Here is a 16,440-nt window from a genome sequence, read left to right as displayed (position 1 = left end):
TGAAGGCAGTGTGGGTGAAACTCTGGGCACCGCTGGGGCATGGGCTCTGACAATGATTAAACTGGCCAGCCCAGATTTCCCGGCAAGGCAGCGCAGGGCCGGGACCCGGTGGTTCATATTATGCAAATCACCTGGATCTGGGAGCATGAACGTTTGGGGCTGGAATTCCCCTCGGGCTGCCAGATTGTTACACCGCCCAAGCTATAAAAGCAGAGGCACGGGCAGGGCTTGCCCATCGGCACCAGCCTCCCGGGGCCCATGAGCAGAGCCTAGGGCCGGCCCGGCCTCCTCTCCTCTCCCCTGGCTCCTCTCCCCTGGCTCCTCTCTGGATTACCCACCGCTGCTGGAGTTGCCACCACAGAAGGTACCAAAGCTTTTTTGCCGGGCCTGTTGACGTCCCCCAGCCCAGGACAGCTGCTTTGCTCTCTCCTTTCACCTTGGTTCCCACCGGGGATGTGCTCTGGCCTTTTCTCCAGGCTCCATCTTGGCTGTCCCACCTCAGCTGGGAGTGAGGGCCCTGAGGGGGCAGCGGGACAGCAGCCCCCAGAATGGACAGCACGATTTGGCTTTTTGTGAGGGCCAAGCAGGGCTCGGTGCCCTCCTGGCTGCCGTGATTGGGATGTGCTCGTTGTGACCGGTGCAGAGGACTGGAGCTGTGGCACGGCACTGGGCAGGGGGCAGCCGGCTGGGCCAGGGGGCTCAGGAGTGCCCAAACCCCTCACCCACAGAGGGGCTGGGGGTCACTGTTCTCTGCCAGCCACCTTCTCTGGCTGTCACCTCTTGCTGGGTGAGGCCAGGGTCACTGTTCTCTGCCAGCCACCTTCTGGCTGTCACCTCTTGCTGGGTGAGGCCAGGCTGCTGGGACAGGGCTGCTCACAAACAGTGACGCCACGTCCCCAGCTCACTGCGGCTCAGCCTCCCTCTGTGCTGGCCCCCGAGGAGCTGTGAGTCAGCCCAGCCCCAGCCAGCAGGTGCTGGGTGCATATTTCTGCAGAAGTGACCTAGAGGTGACGATGGGTGGAGGGAGAGGCAGCCCCACCTCACCCAGCCTGGCTCTGGGGTGCTGCAGGTGCTGAGCCCAGGGCTCACTGTCATCTCTTGGCACAGAGCGCCATGGCAGGATCTTGTGAGATCAGCAACATCTTCTCGAACTACATCAGCGCCATGTACCAGCCCGACGAGGTGCAGCCAGGCTTGGACATGCTGGGACAGCTTGGGGATGACAGCACCCTGGGGCTTGGCCTCCCAGCCAGCCAGCCCCCAGCACAGAGCACAGGTAGGGGCAGGGGAGTGGCACTGGTGGCACTGGGGAGCTGGCACACTGGGGCAGTTGTCAGGCAGTGCCACGGGCTGGGAAGAGCACTGCAAGGTCCTTGTCCCACTGGGACAGGTCAGCAGCTTCCACCATGCCTCAGTTTCCCCAGGGAAAGGCTGTGGGAGGACACCCTGGGTGACACAAGGTATGGCTGCTGGGAGCACATCTGATTTATACAGGAGAAGAGGGAATCATTGTCCTCCTCCCTCAGCACAGTATAGGGGACAGACTGCCAGGGCTCACCAGGGGCAGTTTGGAAGTACAGTCCTGGTGATGGGGGTTCATGTGATGGTGCTCAGGGAGGCACCATGAGAAACCAGCACAGCAGGCTGGATCACAGCACAAACAGGACAAATGGCACTGAAACCAGCTGTGGGGGAAGTGTGGGGTCTGCAGGGCAGGGCACTACAGAACCTTCAGGCCCATAACTCTTCAAGAGCAGGGCCTGTGTGTCCCTCAGGATCACCACTGCACCACACCAGGTGCCCAGTGGCCACGGGCAGCCCAGCCGAGGCACACGGTGCTGGCACAGCCACCCTGCTCTGAGCCCTGCTCTCCATCCCTTTCAGACAAGCCCCAGTGGTTCAGTGAGCTCCCCTACCTCTGGAGCAAGGTGCAGGTGCTGGAGTGGATCAGCTACCACGTGGAGAAGAACAAGTATGATGCCAGCTCCATCGACTTCTCCTGCTGCAACATGGACGGGCGCACGCTGTGCCACTGCAGCAGGGAGCAGATGCGCCGCATCTTCGGGCCCCTGGGGGACGAGCTCTACGACCGCCTGCACGAGATCAGTGAGTGCACCAGGGTCCCCTTCACCTGCAGCCCCAGCAGCTTGAAGAATGACTTGGAGAGGCCTCCACTAGCCTGGAGGCCAGAGCTTCCTGGGCACTGCAGGGGCTGTGTGGGAGGGTGTGGGGGCACAGGCGTGACCAAGCGTGGTTGGGCTCAGCTCCCACTGTGCACTATTCCCCTTCATATGGAACAGGCATTGCTAATCCCAGTCCTTCACCCCTGTAGCCTCTGATGAGCTGAACTGGATCATTGATTTGCTGGAAAAAGAGGATGCGACTTCCCAGACCTTCCTCAACTCCAACCAGCTGGGTAAGAGAAGGCCCCTGGCCAAGCCCTTTCCCCAGGGATCACATACTGATGGCAGCAAGGCTAACCCCTCCTTTCCTTCTCTGCCCCTTCCAGAACTGGGAAATCCCTGTGCCAAGGACTCCTTGGAGGACTTAAAGCCCACAAACCCTTTCACAGACTTCACCTGCTTGCCTGGTTCCATGTCCCCAGGCAGCTCTGATGTCTCAGGTCAGTGTTTTGACAAGGGTGGGTTTGGGTCTCACTGCAGTCTGGTGGCAGGGGAAGGGTGGCAACCAGGGGTAAAAGCCCCCAGATGCTCAGAGGTCTGAACCCTGATCCTTTTTGCCTCTCAGGGCCTGTGATGTCCCACAGCCCCAACTCTCAGGACTCCGGTGGAAGTGACCTCGACCTCGACCCTGCAGAATCAAAGCTCTTCCCTAATGGTGAGTTGTTTCCTTCCAGACAGGAGCTGGGAGGGGAGGGCTGGCTCCCTGGCAGTTCTGCACTTCCTACCTGGCCATGATTTAGGGACAACACCTGAACACCCATCCTCACGCTGAGAGGAGGGAAAGACCTGTTTCCCTGGGTGCTCTGCTTCTGTTTCTCTCTGTTGAGCAGGGTGATGGGCAGGGCAGTGGTGATCCTGTGGAAAGGGCTGGGTAGTGGCAGATGGGTGAAGGCTGCAGCCAGGGATCCTGGCACAGGAGTCAGTGTTTGGTGTTGATCCCAGCTGGTGATGACACTGGGAACACCAGGAATGCAAGGAAGCAGTAGGGTCTGGGGAAGGAGCAGCATGCTGCCCTAAGCATAGTGTTGGGGATGAGGGTAGGATGAGGCTGGAGGGAATGGGGTGACCTCGCTCTCAGGGGATCTTTCCTGGTACCTGGGCCTGAAAAGAGGGAGTTCCTGATCCCTGGGAGGACAGGGAGGGAGCTGCAGCCCAGCATGTGCTGCCCAGCCTGACGTGTGCCCCTCTCTGTGTGCACAGAGCACTTTCCAGGCAGCAAAAAAGGCGACAGCAAACACGGCAAGCGGAAACGGGGACGGCCCCGAAAACTCAGCAAGGAGAGCAGAGACTGCCTGGAGAACAAGAAGAGCAAGCACTGTACGTGAGCAGCACGGACTGCCTCTCTTGGCTTCTTGGCTTTGTGGGGAATGATGGGAGGAAGAGCCTTGCCAGGGGGGTTTAGGGTGAGCCAAAGGTCCAAGAACCTGCAGGAGCTTCCCTGCTTTACAGCTCAATGTCCTCTTTCAGCCCCAAGAGGCACCCACCTGTGGGAGTTCATCCGGGACATCCTGATCCACCCCGAGCTGAACGAGGGGCTGATGAAGTGGGAGGATCGGCGCGAGGGCGTCTTCAAGTTCCTGCGCTCGGAAGCCGTGGCTCAGCTCTGGGGCCAGAAGAAGAAAAACAGCAGCATGACCTATGAGAAGCTGAGCAGAGCCATGAGGTAAGTGCCCTGCCCTGTCCTAGGGGGACTCAGCTCCACTGGGGCTCAGCCTGAGCCCTCCAGCACCTCCTCAGTGTCAGGATCCAGGACATTCCTCTGGCTGCCCTGGGTGATTTGAGACCCTGGCAAGGGGCTCAGAGACCTTGGCATGGAGTCAAAGACACCTGTGCCTTTGATTTTAGCCCATGGAAACAATTACCAACTTTGTGTGAAGATTTACAAGCCACAAGAGTTTGAGTAGAATGATAGTTAATTTGCCACAGGGTGAAAAAGTAGAATTTTTGAGTTTTAGAATGTGGGTTCAAGAGGCAAGATGGAGGAATCTGGGCGTGTCCTGTCCTTCTCCTTCTTCTTGTCCTCCATCTTCTGCTGGGACGGTGACACTTTTGGATTGGTTTAGAGTTGATACAGACTGTCTAACATAGGTGATAGGTATTGGAAAATTATTGTAAATAAAGTACACGTAGTTTGTAGTATAAAAATCTAACACCGCCCCAAGGGCAGGGACTGTGTCACAACCCAACCTGCTGGAGAGATCTGAGCAGGTCAGAGAAAGAATGGAATAGATAAGGAAAAATAAACCCTGAAAAGCAGAACCGACGAATCTCCACTTCTTCTTCAGTCGTGGGGCTGGGAAAAAAAGACTTTCTAATACCTGGGGAGTCATCTCAACCACAGAAACCTGAGCCTCAGAGCCCTGATTGCACCTGTGTCTCCCACAGATATTACTACAAACGAGAGATCCTGGAGAGAGTCGATGGACGGCGGCTGGTGTACAAGTTTGGGAAGAACTCCAGCGGCTGGAAGGAAGAGGAGGTGCTCAACAGGAACAAGGAGCTGTAGGAGTCCTGGATGAGCCAGGGGCTGATTAGCCCCTCAGGGCCAGCCCTGAGCTGGGCTCCTTGACAGGAAACTTTGCCTGCAGCTGTATCTGGAAGCTGCTGGCCCATGCAGCGTGTGGAATTCCGCCCCTCGCTCGTGTGTGCGGTGACTGCCAGCCCCGAGGTGTGCAGAGCCCCTGTTTTGGCTCCAGTAGGTTATTGCAAACTTCCCTTGCTGGATCCATACCTCCAGCTGGAGCCGTGGGGACTGTGGCTGTTCCAAACCTGAACAGATGCAACGGGGAAGAGAACTTCAAGCCCCACTGTGAGAGCCCAGCAGGTCTCCTGCTATCACCCACCTCCTGCCTGGGCAGAGGAGCAGCACATCTGTGTCACCTGCGACTGAACAGAGCTTGTCCCAGCTGTGGGGTCTTCCCTCTCACTGCTTGCACCGTGCCAAAGGTGCCCCCTGTCCTCTTCACTGTGTGTGGGTTTGGTGAGACCCCCTTTGAGTAGCAGCTTCTCAGTGTGGCACCTGCTGAGAGAAGATGGGAACATTGTGGAGCTTCACCTGGCCCCAGAAAATCCTCAGTGAATGAGAAGAGGATGTGGGACAGCAGGGCCATGCTGCACTTCTAGGCTGGCCTGTGACTAGAGACAGGCCTCTTGTCCAAAAGTAGTTTCTAATTTATGTAAGACCCAAACCAAGTACAGAGTGATGTACAGATATATTTTTTCATGAGTGAGATGTTCCTGTGTGAGAGCATGTGCTGTGGGGCACACAGGTGTGTGGTGGCAGGTGGTGATGCTCAGCTGGACTGATGTCACAGGGCACAGACTGGTGCTGTGCCAGCCACGCCAGACCGGTGCCACCCAGCCAGGTACCCACCAGGTGCATGTGGTTTTCTCCTTTTCGAGTGTGAATATAAGATGAATAAATTGTTGGTTTGTTGGGTTTTTGTACCTATCTGTAATTTCTCTTGTTTTTCTTAAACGCATGGTGAGGACCAGGCTCGTGTTAGCTGGGATGTGCCATGGCATGGACCTCATCTGCCACCATCTCCTGCCAGGTCATCCTGGCACAGAGGCACAGGGGGTTCCTCAGGGTGAGGTGGGCTTGGCTCAAAGGTGCCCAGGGAGGGGCATCTCACACCCACTACCAAACCTTGGCCCTTCTGAGAGCCCTCTGGACTTCCAGCCCTGGCCTGGAGCCAGAGCTCCCCAGCTGCAGGCTGGTGGGAAGCAAAGCCCTGGCTGATCTGGGGAGGGGTTTCTCCAACACCCTCCACATTAATACCCAGTCACAGCCTGGGGCAGGACCTTCAGCCTCTGCCTGGCCAGGGAGACATGGAGGGATCCCAAGAAGCAGCACAGGCACTACAGGATGATTAATGCTTGCTCATCTCTGAGCCTGGCTGTTTTCTGGCCTCTGCCAGGACCTGGGTGGCACAAGGGCCACATCTCAGGAGGGGGAACTGCAGTGACCTGGCAGCATGGGCAGCCCAAACACATCATGTTCTCCTCCTTGCCCAGTGCCATCTTGCCTCCCCATCCAGCCCAGCTGTGAGGAAGCCAGGAGGCTGTCTCAGGGGTGCTGAGAGGATCTCTCCAACCCACAGGATCTGTCTTGGGGTGGCAAGAAGGAGTTCAGGGTGCTGGAGGCCAAGCAGACTCTCTGTTTCTACCATGACTGTGGCTCCTGGCTGGCACACACTGCATTGCACAATGAGTGACACCAGAGGATCTTGGTGCCACCCTGACCTTCTGCTGGTGCCCAGCACCTGCTGAATGGGGCACACTGGGCACTGCTCAGTTCCTGCTCACCCCCAAGAGAAAAGCCCTGGGACCTGTTCTCTGAGTTTGGAGCTGGACAAGGTCTGGGATGCCCTGGCAAAAGCTGTGCCACATCCTTCTGAATGCTTTCAGCCACTGCCTGGAGGGACTGAGGAGAGAAGCCAGAGCACCAGCAGGAGGGTGAGGGGAGGTTTTGCTGCCTAGACAGTAAAGGTGCTTTGCAAAGCCTGAGATGCATTTTTGGCAGGGGCATCCAGCCATTATCATAGAATCACAGAATCCTAGAACAGTTTGGGTTGGTAGGGGACATAAAGCTCGTCTCATTCCATCCCCTGCCAAGTGCAGGGACACTTTCCACTATCCCAGGTTGCTCCAAGCCCTGTCCAGCCTGGCCTTGGACACTCCCAGGGATGGGGCAACCACAGCTGCTCTTGGTAACCTGTGCCAGGATCTCACCACACCCATAGAGGATATTTTCTTAAGATCTAATCTAAATCTCTATTAATTTAAACCCATTCTCCCTGTCCTATCTGCCCACATTCCCCTACTGGCCTTAAATACTGCCAGAGACATGGCACAGTTCAACCTTCCCCCTCCAGCCCTCTCAGGAGTGGGACACACTGCAAAGGAGAGCAGTAAGCCCTTCAAAGCAAGCTCTCAAACAGACCATGTGGGCTGTGCCCCTGAGCTGTGCTGGCTGAAGCAGCTGGAATTGCTCCCAGTTTGCCTGGCCTCAGCTTGACTGGGATGTTGGTGGCTTGAGCATCCTCCTAGAGATGCTTCAGCAACATCAAGGGCATGACCCAGCTGCTTGGTGGGGACAGAAGGTGCCCATGGGCCAGACCCATCTTCCTTTTTGTGGGTTCAACTGCTGTTTCTATATGGAGTTGCCCTGCTGGTCCTCCTGGGATGCCTGGTCTCATAGGGGAAACCTCTTTGCCTTCTAGTATGCTGGGCTGGAGTTGTATTGCTCCCAGATACACCCTGGGCTGAGGAGATCAGGGCTGCCCTGTGGTGCAAGAAGAGGTCCCAGGCCCTGGGTGTGAACCTGGAGCCAGTCCATGGTCTGGGCAGCAGCCAGACCTCTGTCAGGCTCCTTGCATAACCCTCCCCAGGGAACAGGTTTTCCTGCCTGCTGTCTGCTGGCTTCAGTGAGTGGAGGGTGCTCCAGCTCCATCCCTGACCTCCTGGAGCTCCTACAGGCCTGAGGGGTGGCAGGAGGGCCAGGGGCACCCACAGGAGGTGCCAGGGCAGTGGCAGGAGGGCCAGGGGCACCCACAGGAGGTGCCAGGGCAGTGGCAGGAGGGCCGGGGCACACACAGGGGGTGCCAGGGCAGTGGCAGGAGGGCTGAGGCACCCACAGGGGGTGCCAGGGCAGTGGCAGGAGGGCTGAGGCACACACAGGAGGTGCCAGGGCAGTGGCAGGAGGGCCGGGGCACACACAGGAGGTGCCAGGCCGTGCCCAGTGCCCATCAGTGTGTTTGTGAGCAGACAACCACAGGGAGTGGGACAAGGCCAGCCCCAGGCTGGGGCTCACAGGAGCTGGCTGTGCTCCTGGCTGCTGTCCCTCGGCTCTGGGGTTGTGGGTGAGGTGTTTATTCTCTGTAAATAGATAAGCCCAGCAGGCTGGCAGTGAGAGGGGAGAACTTTGTCACGCAGCCTGGTGCCCTGCCAAGTGCACCTTGTTTGCTCAAGCAGTTTCATTTCTCTCCCGCTGCAGTTTGTGTTACCTAACTGGCCTGGGACAATGTTTAACCAGCTCCAGCAGCAGCAGGGAACCTCTCTGCCTCTCCTCTGTGCCCCCAGTGTCCCCAGGGCCCGTCACTGCCACCCCACTGCCATTGCTGAGTGGGTGGCACACCAGGCAGGAGCTTGGGGCAGAGGCAGGGTCTGTGCATCATAAAGTCAGAAAATGGTTTGGAAGTGAATTTATAAAGCACCATGGTCCACTCCCTCTGCCATGGCCATGGGCACCTTCCACTGCCCCATCCAGCCTGGCCTTGGACACTTCAGGGATGGAGCAGCCACAGCTGCCCTGGGTAACCTGTGCCAGGGCCTGCCCACCCTCCCAGGGAAGAATGCCCACCTAAAATACAATCTAACCCTACCCTCTGTCACTGTGGAGCCATTCCCCCTTGTCCCTTGAGGTCCCTCAGCTGTGTGGGTACCTTGTGAGAGAGGAGGAGGAAGAGGAGGACGAGGAGGAGGAGGAGGAGGAGGCAGGGCTGTGTGGGCACAGACAGGGGGAGCAGATCCTGCAGCCTCTCATGAAATCTGTGTGGGTCAGTGGGATGGGGAGCCAGGAAGGACTGGAGAGAGGAGCAAGGCTAGAGAAATGCACACTCATACAGCAACATAGGTGCACAGCCAGCACACATTGGGGTAACCCCCACAGCCCCCTCCAAGCCCATACTGAGCCACCCCAGCAGAGCCTCCCAGCAGCAGGCAGGAAAAACAGATGATTTGTTTATTTTATTATTATCTTTGGAGGCACCTGGATTTTATGGCTGTGGCAAGCCATGACAAGAACTGAAGCAAAAGAGGATTTTCCTCCAAGACAGCCTCTCCTCACGCTTTTACCCTGGGGTCTGGGGGAGACTTTTCCCTTTAGGTGGTGCCAGGCTGAACAGGCACACAGTTCTCATGGAAATATCTTGGGCACCCTTCAAATCTCACCATTGCACTGTGTTTTGTCTTCCTCACGACTTCCCAAAGGGACACAGGGGCCATTGCTCAGCCCTGGTCCCACTTAGGGAAGAGAACAGCTTGCCCTGGCCACTGCTTCCCCAGGAGCTGTGGCCAAAAGCAGATTATGGCTGAAATGTGCTGAGTGGGAGCTGAGAAATTGGGTGAGGGGAGAGATTTCACCTGGAGCAGCACAAAGGTGTCCAATATCCCACAGGCCAGACCATGAACTGCCCCTGAGCACAACAGCATGACCTGAATTTCCAGCCAAGCCAGCCTGTGGCCATCCTTGAGCAGATCAGAGTAGATGGGAATGCAGTGGGGATGGGGACAGCTGGTGGGAGGCAGGGACCTATTGGAATAATCACCACACCAGGGACCATCTCTGCTCCTTCAAGCTCCCTGCAGTCCCTGCTGGTTTCACCCTTCCTGACCCTTCTGCTCAGGGGTGGCAGAGCAGGGAAGGCACTGTGGGAGCCATGCACACTTTGGGGACAGTGGAGAGGAGCTCCCAGCATGGCAGAGCAGGCTGTGGAGCAGCTGGAACCACTGCTGAGGTGTCAGGACCCAGGACATCCCTCTGGCTGTCCTGAGCAGCCCAGACCCTGCCAGGGGGCTCAGAGACCCTGGCATGGAGCCCAAGATGCCCCTGTGGGTTTGATTATCACCCATGGAGCAAATTACCAACCTTAGATGAAGATCAGCAAGCCACAACAGTTTAAGTAGAATAATAGTGAAGTTATCACGGGGTGGAAAAGTAGATTTTGGGGTTTTTTGTATGGGGGTTCAGGGGGCAAGATGGAGGGAACTGGGTGTGTCCAGCCTTTCTCCTTCTTCTTCTTGGCCTCCATCTTCTGCTGTGATGTTGGCACTTTTGGATTGGTTTAGAGTAGAAGCTCACTGTCTAACATAGGTGATGGGTATTGGAAAGTAACTGTAAACATTGTACAGGTAGTTTTTAGTATAAAGACATAACCCTGCCCTGGGGGCAGGCAGAGTGCCTGGAACTGTCCTGCTGGATGGACCTCAGCAGGGCAGGAGAAAGAATTTTATAGATAAGGAACAATCAACAACCTTGAGACAGAGAACTGAAGAGCTCTGACTCTTTCCTCAAGTGCCAGGCTGGGAAAAGAGACTTTCCAACTTTTCTTGGGGTCACTGTGAGCAGCGAGAGATCCCAACACTGAGGGATGCAGCATTAGGGGCTGTGCTGGGGGCAGGAAGGGAAGGTTTGGGGGCCAGGCTGTGAGGGATGGGGCTGTTACACACCTGCATTTCTGAGAGTGGAACTGCAGAGGGGATGGCTGCTGCTCAGATCAGATGTGGAGGGCAGAGCTGCTGCCCAGGGCACCCACATCCCACAGGAGCTGGCAGGGGCTGCAGCAGGTGCTGCAGTGGCAGGCTCCAACCCAGCCTGCTGCCAGGGCTGGGCTGGCATGCCCAGGGCTGGGCAGACCCCCTGAGCTGCTCCCCAGGCAGCAGCAGTTACCTGGGGGCACTTACCTGGGCTCCCAGAACACCCTCCCCCTGCACAGCAGTTTCTTGGATGCTTCCAGCAGAGCTGCCAGGGGTGCCTGCCTGGCCAGGGCAGCTGCCAGGAGCTCGTCTGGCAACCCTGGGCTGTTTGATTGTTTAGCAGGAGAATGGCTGTTCCCACTGCAGGAATGGGGAAGCTGCTGCAGCTGCCTGGGACCGGAGGCAGCAGGGAGCCAGTGACATCAGGAGCACCCCCAGAGCACCAGGGCACCACCCTGGGGGAGCAGGGTACCCCTGGGACACCCCACATGCCTCTGCCTGTGCCCTCTTCCCCTCTCCCTGTGCTCAGCACCTCAACTTGTGCATCCACCCACCCCTGGCTTCCAGCCAGAGCTCCTGGGGGCTGTACCAGGACATCTTTGGCTCGTTCATGCAGGATGGGACTGGAGGGGCCAAGCTCCCACATGGTTGGCTCCTGGTTTTCCACTTGCTGATTCAGCACCAGGCATTTTCCCTGCAGCCTGAGAGTAAAGAAGAGTTCTGACTCTTTCCTCAAGCGCCAGGCTGGGAAAAGAGACTTTTTAACACATATCAAGGTCACTGTGAGCAGTGAGAGATCCCGACACTGCAGAAGCTGCCCTGTCCCCCATGCTGCTCTTGATGCTTCTCTGGGAGCAGAGCTCTGCTTGCACTCCAGCTCCTGCTGACCATGGTGGCTGATCCCTGCTCCTCAGGGACAGATTCATGAACAGTTTGCCCACAAATGTTGTGGTTGCCCCATCCCTGGAAGTGCCCAAGGCCAGGCTGGATAAGGCTTGGAGCAACCTGGGCTAGTGGAACATGTCCCTGGCCATGGCAGGGGTGGGACTGGATGATCTCTAAGATCCTTTTCAACACAAACCATTCTAGGACTCTGATAGCATGACCTGATTCCAGCCCAAAGATTTATTCTTACACAAGTTTGACAAAGTTGCATCTCTGCATCCTCCTCAGCTCCTGCTTATCCTCAGATGCTTCCCCTCCTAGAGAAAATACCAGATCTCAGACTGCCAGGTTGGGATACATGTTCAGCCCTTGGTTTCTGGCACCCTTCTTGGGTGGATGCCTCCCAGCTTCCTTCATTCCCCTCTCTTCCTCATTGCCACCAAGAATTGCAGTGTTTCATGGTGGAATCAAAAGAAATGTTCATTGCATTCTTGTTTCCTGGCCAGCCCTGCCCTTTGTTATCCACCAAACATGATATGGAACCTGGCACTCCACCAGCCTCAAATGGAGTCACTGGGCACAGAGCACAAGCTGGGGACTCCAGGAATGGGAAAGCACCAACTGAAGGGCCCAGCTGAGCTCAGGGCATCCCTGGTGGGCTGGAGATGCCAAAGAGGCTGTCAAGGTCTGCTTCCATCACACAGACATTTCACTCCAAGTGGCCAGTGCTTCCTGAGAGCTCCACCTTCCACACAGACATTTCAGTCCAACTGACCAGTGTCTCCTGAGAGCTCCCCCTTCCTACCTGCTGCCATCACAGACACTTCAACTGACCAGTACCCACTGAGAGCTCCACCTTCCACACAGACATTTCAGTCCAACTGACCAGTGTCTCCTGAGAGCTCCCCCTTCCTACCTGCTGCCATCACAGACACTTCAACTGACCAGTGCTTCCTGAGAGCTCCACCTTCCACACAGACATTTCACCCCAACTGACCAGTGTCTTCTGAGAGCTCCCCCTTCCTACCAGTACCCACTGAGATCTCCACCTTCCACTCAGACTTTTCACCCCAACTTGGCCATTGCCTCCTGAGAGCTCCACCTTCCCAGGGGCAATCAGGCACCATGAGCTCTTCTCTCTGCTCCCTCCTGAGCAGGCCACATGCAAACAAGCCCAGAAGCTCTTTGCCAAGCCCAGAAGCTCTTTGCCAAGCCATCATGATGTGTGGTCCTCAAAGCCCTGTGCTCTGGAGAGGCTTGGGACTGAGCCTGGGGCTTGGTGATGGGATCTGGGCACAGGGGCAGAGGCTGTGGCTGTGTGATGGGGGACAGAGCTGTGTCCCCCACAGGCTGCAGCTCCCAGCTGGTATCTGCTGTGCAGATTCAGTCCACAGTGAGGTCACCAGGAGCCCTGATCTCCTGCACTCACTGCTCACCTTCCCACCCAGTGGTGGCCACATGCTCCTCTGGGAGTTTTCACTGAGAATACAACATAGGAAATTAGGGTGTTTGAGCTCACCAAACCCTTTGGGGTACATTCTGGCCCCAAGGATGTACCCCCTGGTTCAGCAAGGCACTGAGCAGCAAGAGTTACTCTTCAAAAGCCAGAATGGTGAAAGGCAGAGTGGCCAGGGCCTGCTCCAGGTGTGTGAGAGGGGCTGTCCCAGCTGCACACCTTCCCCTGCTGCAGTGTCCCAGCACACAGCACATCCCAGCAGCCAGAGGGGCAGGAGAGCAGAATGCTGTGCTGGGGGGAGAAGGAAGATGAGGGGCAGTGGTGTCTGAAATGCCTGAGAGGAGACACAAGGGAGCAGTGAGAACTGGAGTATAGGAGCTACCACCCTGCTGCATTGCAATGGTGCCTAATGAAGCCATGGGGAACCCCTGGCTGAGCATTTCACTGCGTCCATGGAGCCTGAATGGAAAGGGAAATGTCTCTCTCTGGTGCTCCACAAAGGGTTCTGGGGGCACTGGGATGCCTTGAAGGCTGCAGATGGCCAGAGATGTTCCAAGGGCATTCAGGGAGGAGATGGGAACAGCCTCACAGCCGTGTGTCCCCCTGTGCCAGCCCAGGGAGGCCAGCACCACCATGGCCCTGGGCAGGAGCATCACAGCCTCCTGTGTGCACTCCTGGCAGGATCCCAAGGGTCAGTGAGAGGAGACAGGAGACAGGTAGAATGAAATATCCATGCTGTGCCATGCACTGTGTTGTGCTGGGGTGTTTGCTGTATTTCCCTGCCTGCCCCTGAGTCACAGAACCATTGGGTAGGAAGGGAACTTAGAGACCATCTTGTTCCACCCTCTGCCACAGGCAGGGACACCCTTCACTATCCCAGGTTGCTCAAAGATCCATCCAACCTGGCCTTGAACATTTCCAGGCATGGGGCAGCCCCAGCTGCTCTGGGCACCCTGTGCCAGGGCCTGTCCACCCTCCCAGGGAACAATTCCTTCCCAATATCCCATCCATCCCTGCCCTCTGGCAGTGGGAAGCCATTCCCCCTTGTCCTGGCACTTCAGGCCCTTGTCCAAAGTCCCTCTCCAGCTCTCCTGGAGCCCCTTTAGGCACTGAAAGGGGCTCCAAGAGAGAAGGTTCCAGAGAGACTTCTCTTCTCCAGGCTGACCAATTCCATATTCCCTTGGCCTCTCCTGTCACAGAGGTTTCCATGTGCCCAGTGTGCCTGTTGGCAGGACAGGGCTGGCAGTGCCCTGAGAGCTGTGGGCACACCCCCTGGGCACAGGACAGCTTTGCTCTCTCCTGGTCAGCCCTGCTCCCTGCCAGAGCCCCAGGGCAAAGCTGTGCTTGGGGCTGAGCTGCCACAGCCCCTCCACTGTCACTGGGACATTTTCTGAAAAATCCCTTCACCAGGGTTTCTTCTCCTGGGAAGATGGGAAGCCTCAGCTTCTCCATGTTTTGCTCCTTTGGAATGTGATCTGGAGATTGTTTATCCAAACAATCCAATTCTAATTAATAACCTAATTTAATTATATTAATTATTTATTTAATTAATTAATAATCTAAATTCTATCCAATTTTAATTAATAACCAACCACCATCAGCTGTGTCAGACTGAGGAGTCAGTCACAAGCTTTCATCTTCATTCTTGTCTGGCCTTCTGATGTCTCCTTTTTCTTTAGTATAGTTTTAGTATAAATATAATATAATATAATATAATATAATATAATATAATATAATATAATATAATATAATATAATATAATATAATATAATATAATATAATATACCATATCATAATAAATCAGTCTTCTGAGAACTTGGAGTCAATTTTCATCTCTCACCTCGTGCTGGGGACCCTCACAACACCACAACACTTCACCTCTGAAGGATGGTGTGAGCCAGGGAGGTGAAGAATGGGGATCCAGTCCTGCTCATTCCAGCACAAAACCTTGGAAGATATTGAGCTCACTTGACATTGAGCTGGCTGGGGGCAGCTCTCCCTGCCTGGGCTTTCCTCACCACCTCCTGGCTGGGGTCCCTGCTGCTGAAGCACCCCAGGGCAAGGTGAGCATGCCCACGGTGGCCAGGCCACGGATGCCAGCCTCAGCTGGGCACAGGCAGTGGCCCAGGGGCTGCCATTGTGTGGTGCCAGGTGGCAGCTCCTGGGTGATGCTCAGGCTCCCTGCAGAGCTGGCGCTCCTCCAGCCTTTGCCTTCAGGACTGCGGCTGAGCAAGTCCAGGCCTGAGCCTGCTCCTGGGCAAAGGGTGGGGCTGACAAGATCTCATGGCTCCAGGCCTTTCTAAAAGCAGTTTCAGAGCACTCTGTGGGAGCACAAACACCAGAGCCATTACATAAGGTGCGTTTGGGGGTGCACAGCGGGGGGAACTGAGAAGAAGCCTGGGCCACAGTGGTGCTGCAAAACCCAGGGACTTTGGGGCCAGTCCTGAGAGATGAGAGTTGTGTTTTCCCTGTGGAAAATCCCTGTGGGATCTGCAATATTCCAGCAGCAGAAGGATGAGAGCCTTGGCTTTCTGACACAGTGGGCACAGTGTGGCTTGTGCCACTGGGAGGTTGCCCAGGCTCTGGGTGTGGAGGTGCCTGTCCCAGTTTTCTTCCTGGTACCCTCCCAGAGTACCCAGCTGAGCACAGCAAGCCTGGCTGTGGCTGACCCTGGGCTCCTGTGGTGCCATCTGAGCTGCTGGCCTTGTCAGAGCAGGCAGCAGCTCCAGCAGGATGCACAGAAGATGGATGGCCCAGGTGTGCTGCTGGCAGTAACCAGGGTGTTCTGTGTAGGGTGCACAGGGGCAGATGGACACTGAGTCCCTTGGAGGAGAATCCCTTCACCTCCTCCACCCCTACAGGCTGGTGGAATCCATGTGCAGGAAACCTTTCAACAACAAACAACAGCACTAAGAGGGAGGGTGCCCTGGCATGTGCCTCATGGCTCTTTGGGCACAGCAGGAGAGGAGTCAGGCACATGAGCAGCTGATTGTCTGTCCCCTTGTCGGGATCTTTAGCTGGTCAGAGTGACCCTGAGAAAAGTTGGAAAGTCTCTTTTCCCAGCCTGGTGCTCGAAGAAGGAGTCAGGGCTCTTCATTTCTTGGTCTCAAGGTTGTTTATTGTTTCTTATCTATAAAATTCTTTCTCCTGCCCCGCTGAGGTCCATCCAGCAGGACAGTTCCAGGCACTCTGCCTGCCCCCAGGGCAGGGTTATGTCTTTATACTAAAAACTACCTGTACAATATTTATAATTACTTCCCAATACCTATCACCTATGTTAGACACTGAGCTTCTACTCTAAACCAATCCCAAAGTGCCCCCATCACAGCAGAAGATGGAGGCCAAGAAGAAGAAGGAGAAGGAGAAAGGCTGGACACACCCAGATCCCTCCATCTTGCCCCCTGAACCCCCATACCAAAAACCCCAAAATCTACTTTTCCACCCTGTGATAACATCACTAATATTCTACCTAAACTGTTGTGGCTTGCTGATCTTCATCTAAGGTTGGTAATTTGCTCCACGGGTCATAATCAAACCCACAGGTGTTTTGGGCTCTGTACCAGGGTCTCTGAGCCCCCTGGCAGGGGTCCTGGCCATCCTGGACAGCCAGAGGATGTTCTGGGTTCCCACATCCCCTCTCCCTGGGCATCTGCAGCG

The 16,440-nt window shown here is 56.0% G+C and overlaps 1 protein-coding gene across 1 annotated transcript; it reads left to right on the top strand.

Annotated features, from left to right (window-relative positions):
* Positions 1-246: 246 nt before the first annotated feature.
* On the top strand, positions 247-5,459 carry ELF3 (E74 like ETS transcription factor 3). The gene is given in 10 exon segments (XM_071450092.1): positions 247-364; positions 1,108-1,276; positions 1,885-2,106; positions 2,301-2,318; positions 2,321-2,416; positions 2,510-2,623; positions 2,749-2,838; positions 3,384-3,500; positions 3,651-3,846; positions 4,569-5,459. Coding segments are annotated over 9 exon segments (1,137 nt in total). The 5' UTR covers positions 247-364; positions 1,108-1,113; the 3' UTR covers positions 4,690-5,459.
* The last annotated feature ends 10,981 nt before the right edge of the window (positions 5,460-16,440 follow it).

The sequence above is a fragment of the Agelaius tricolor genome, unplaced genomic scaffold (assembly GCF_023055355.1).
Source record: "Agelaius tricolor isolate 1412-34295 unplaced genomic scaffold, bAgeTri1.0.p SCAF_30, whole genome shotgun sequence".
In the NCBI taxonomy this organism is placed as follows: Eukaryota; Metazoa; Chordata; class Aves; order Passeriformes; family Icteridae; genus Agelaius; species Agelaius tricolor.
This window is presented reverse-complemented; position numbering and strand designations above follow the sequence as displayed.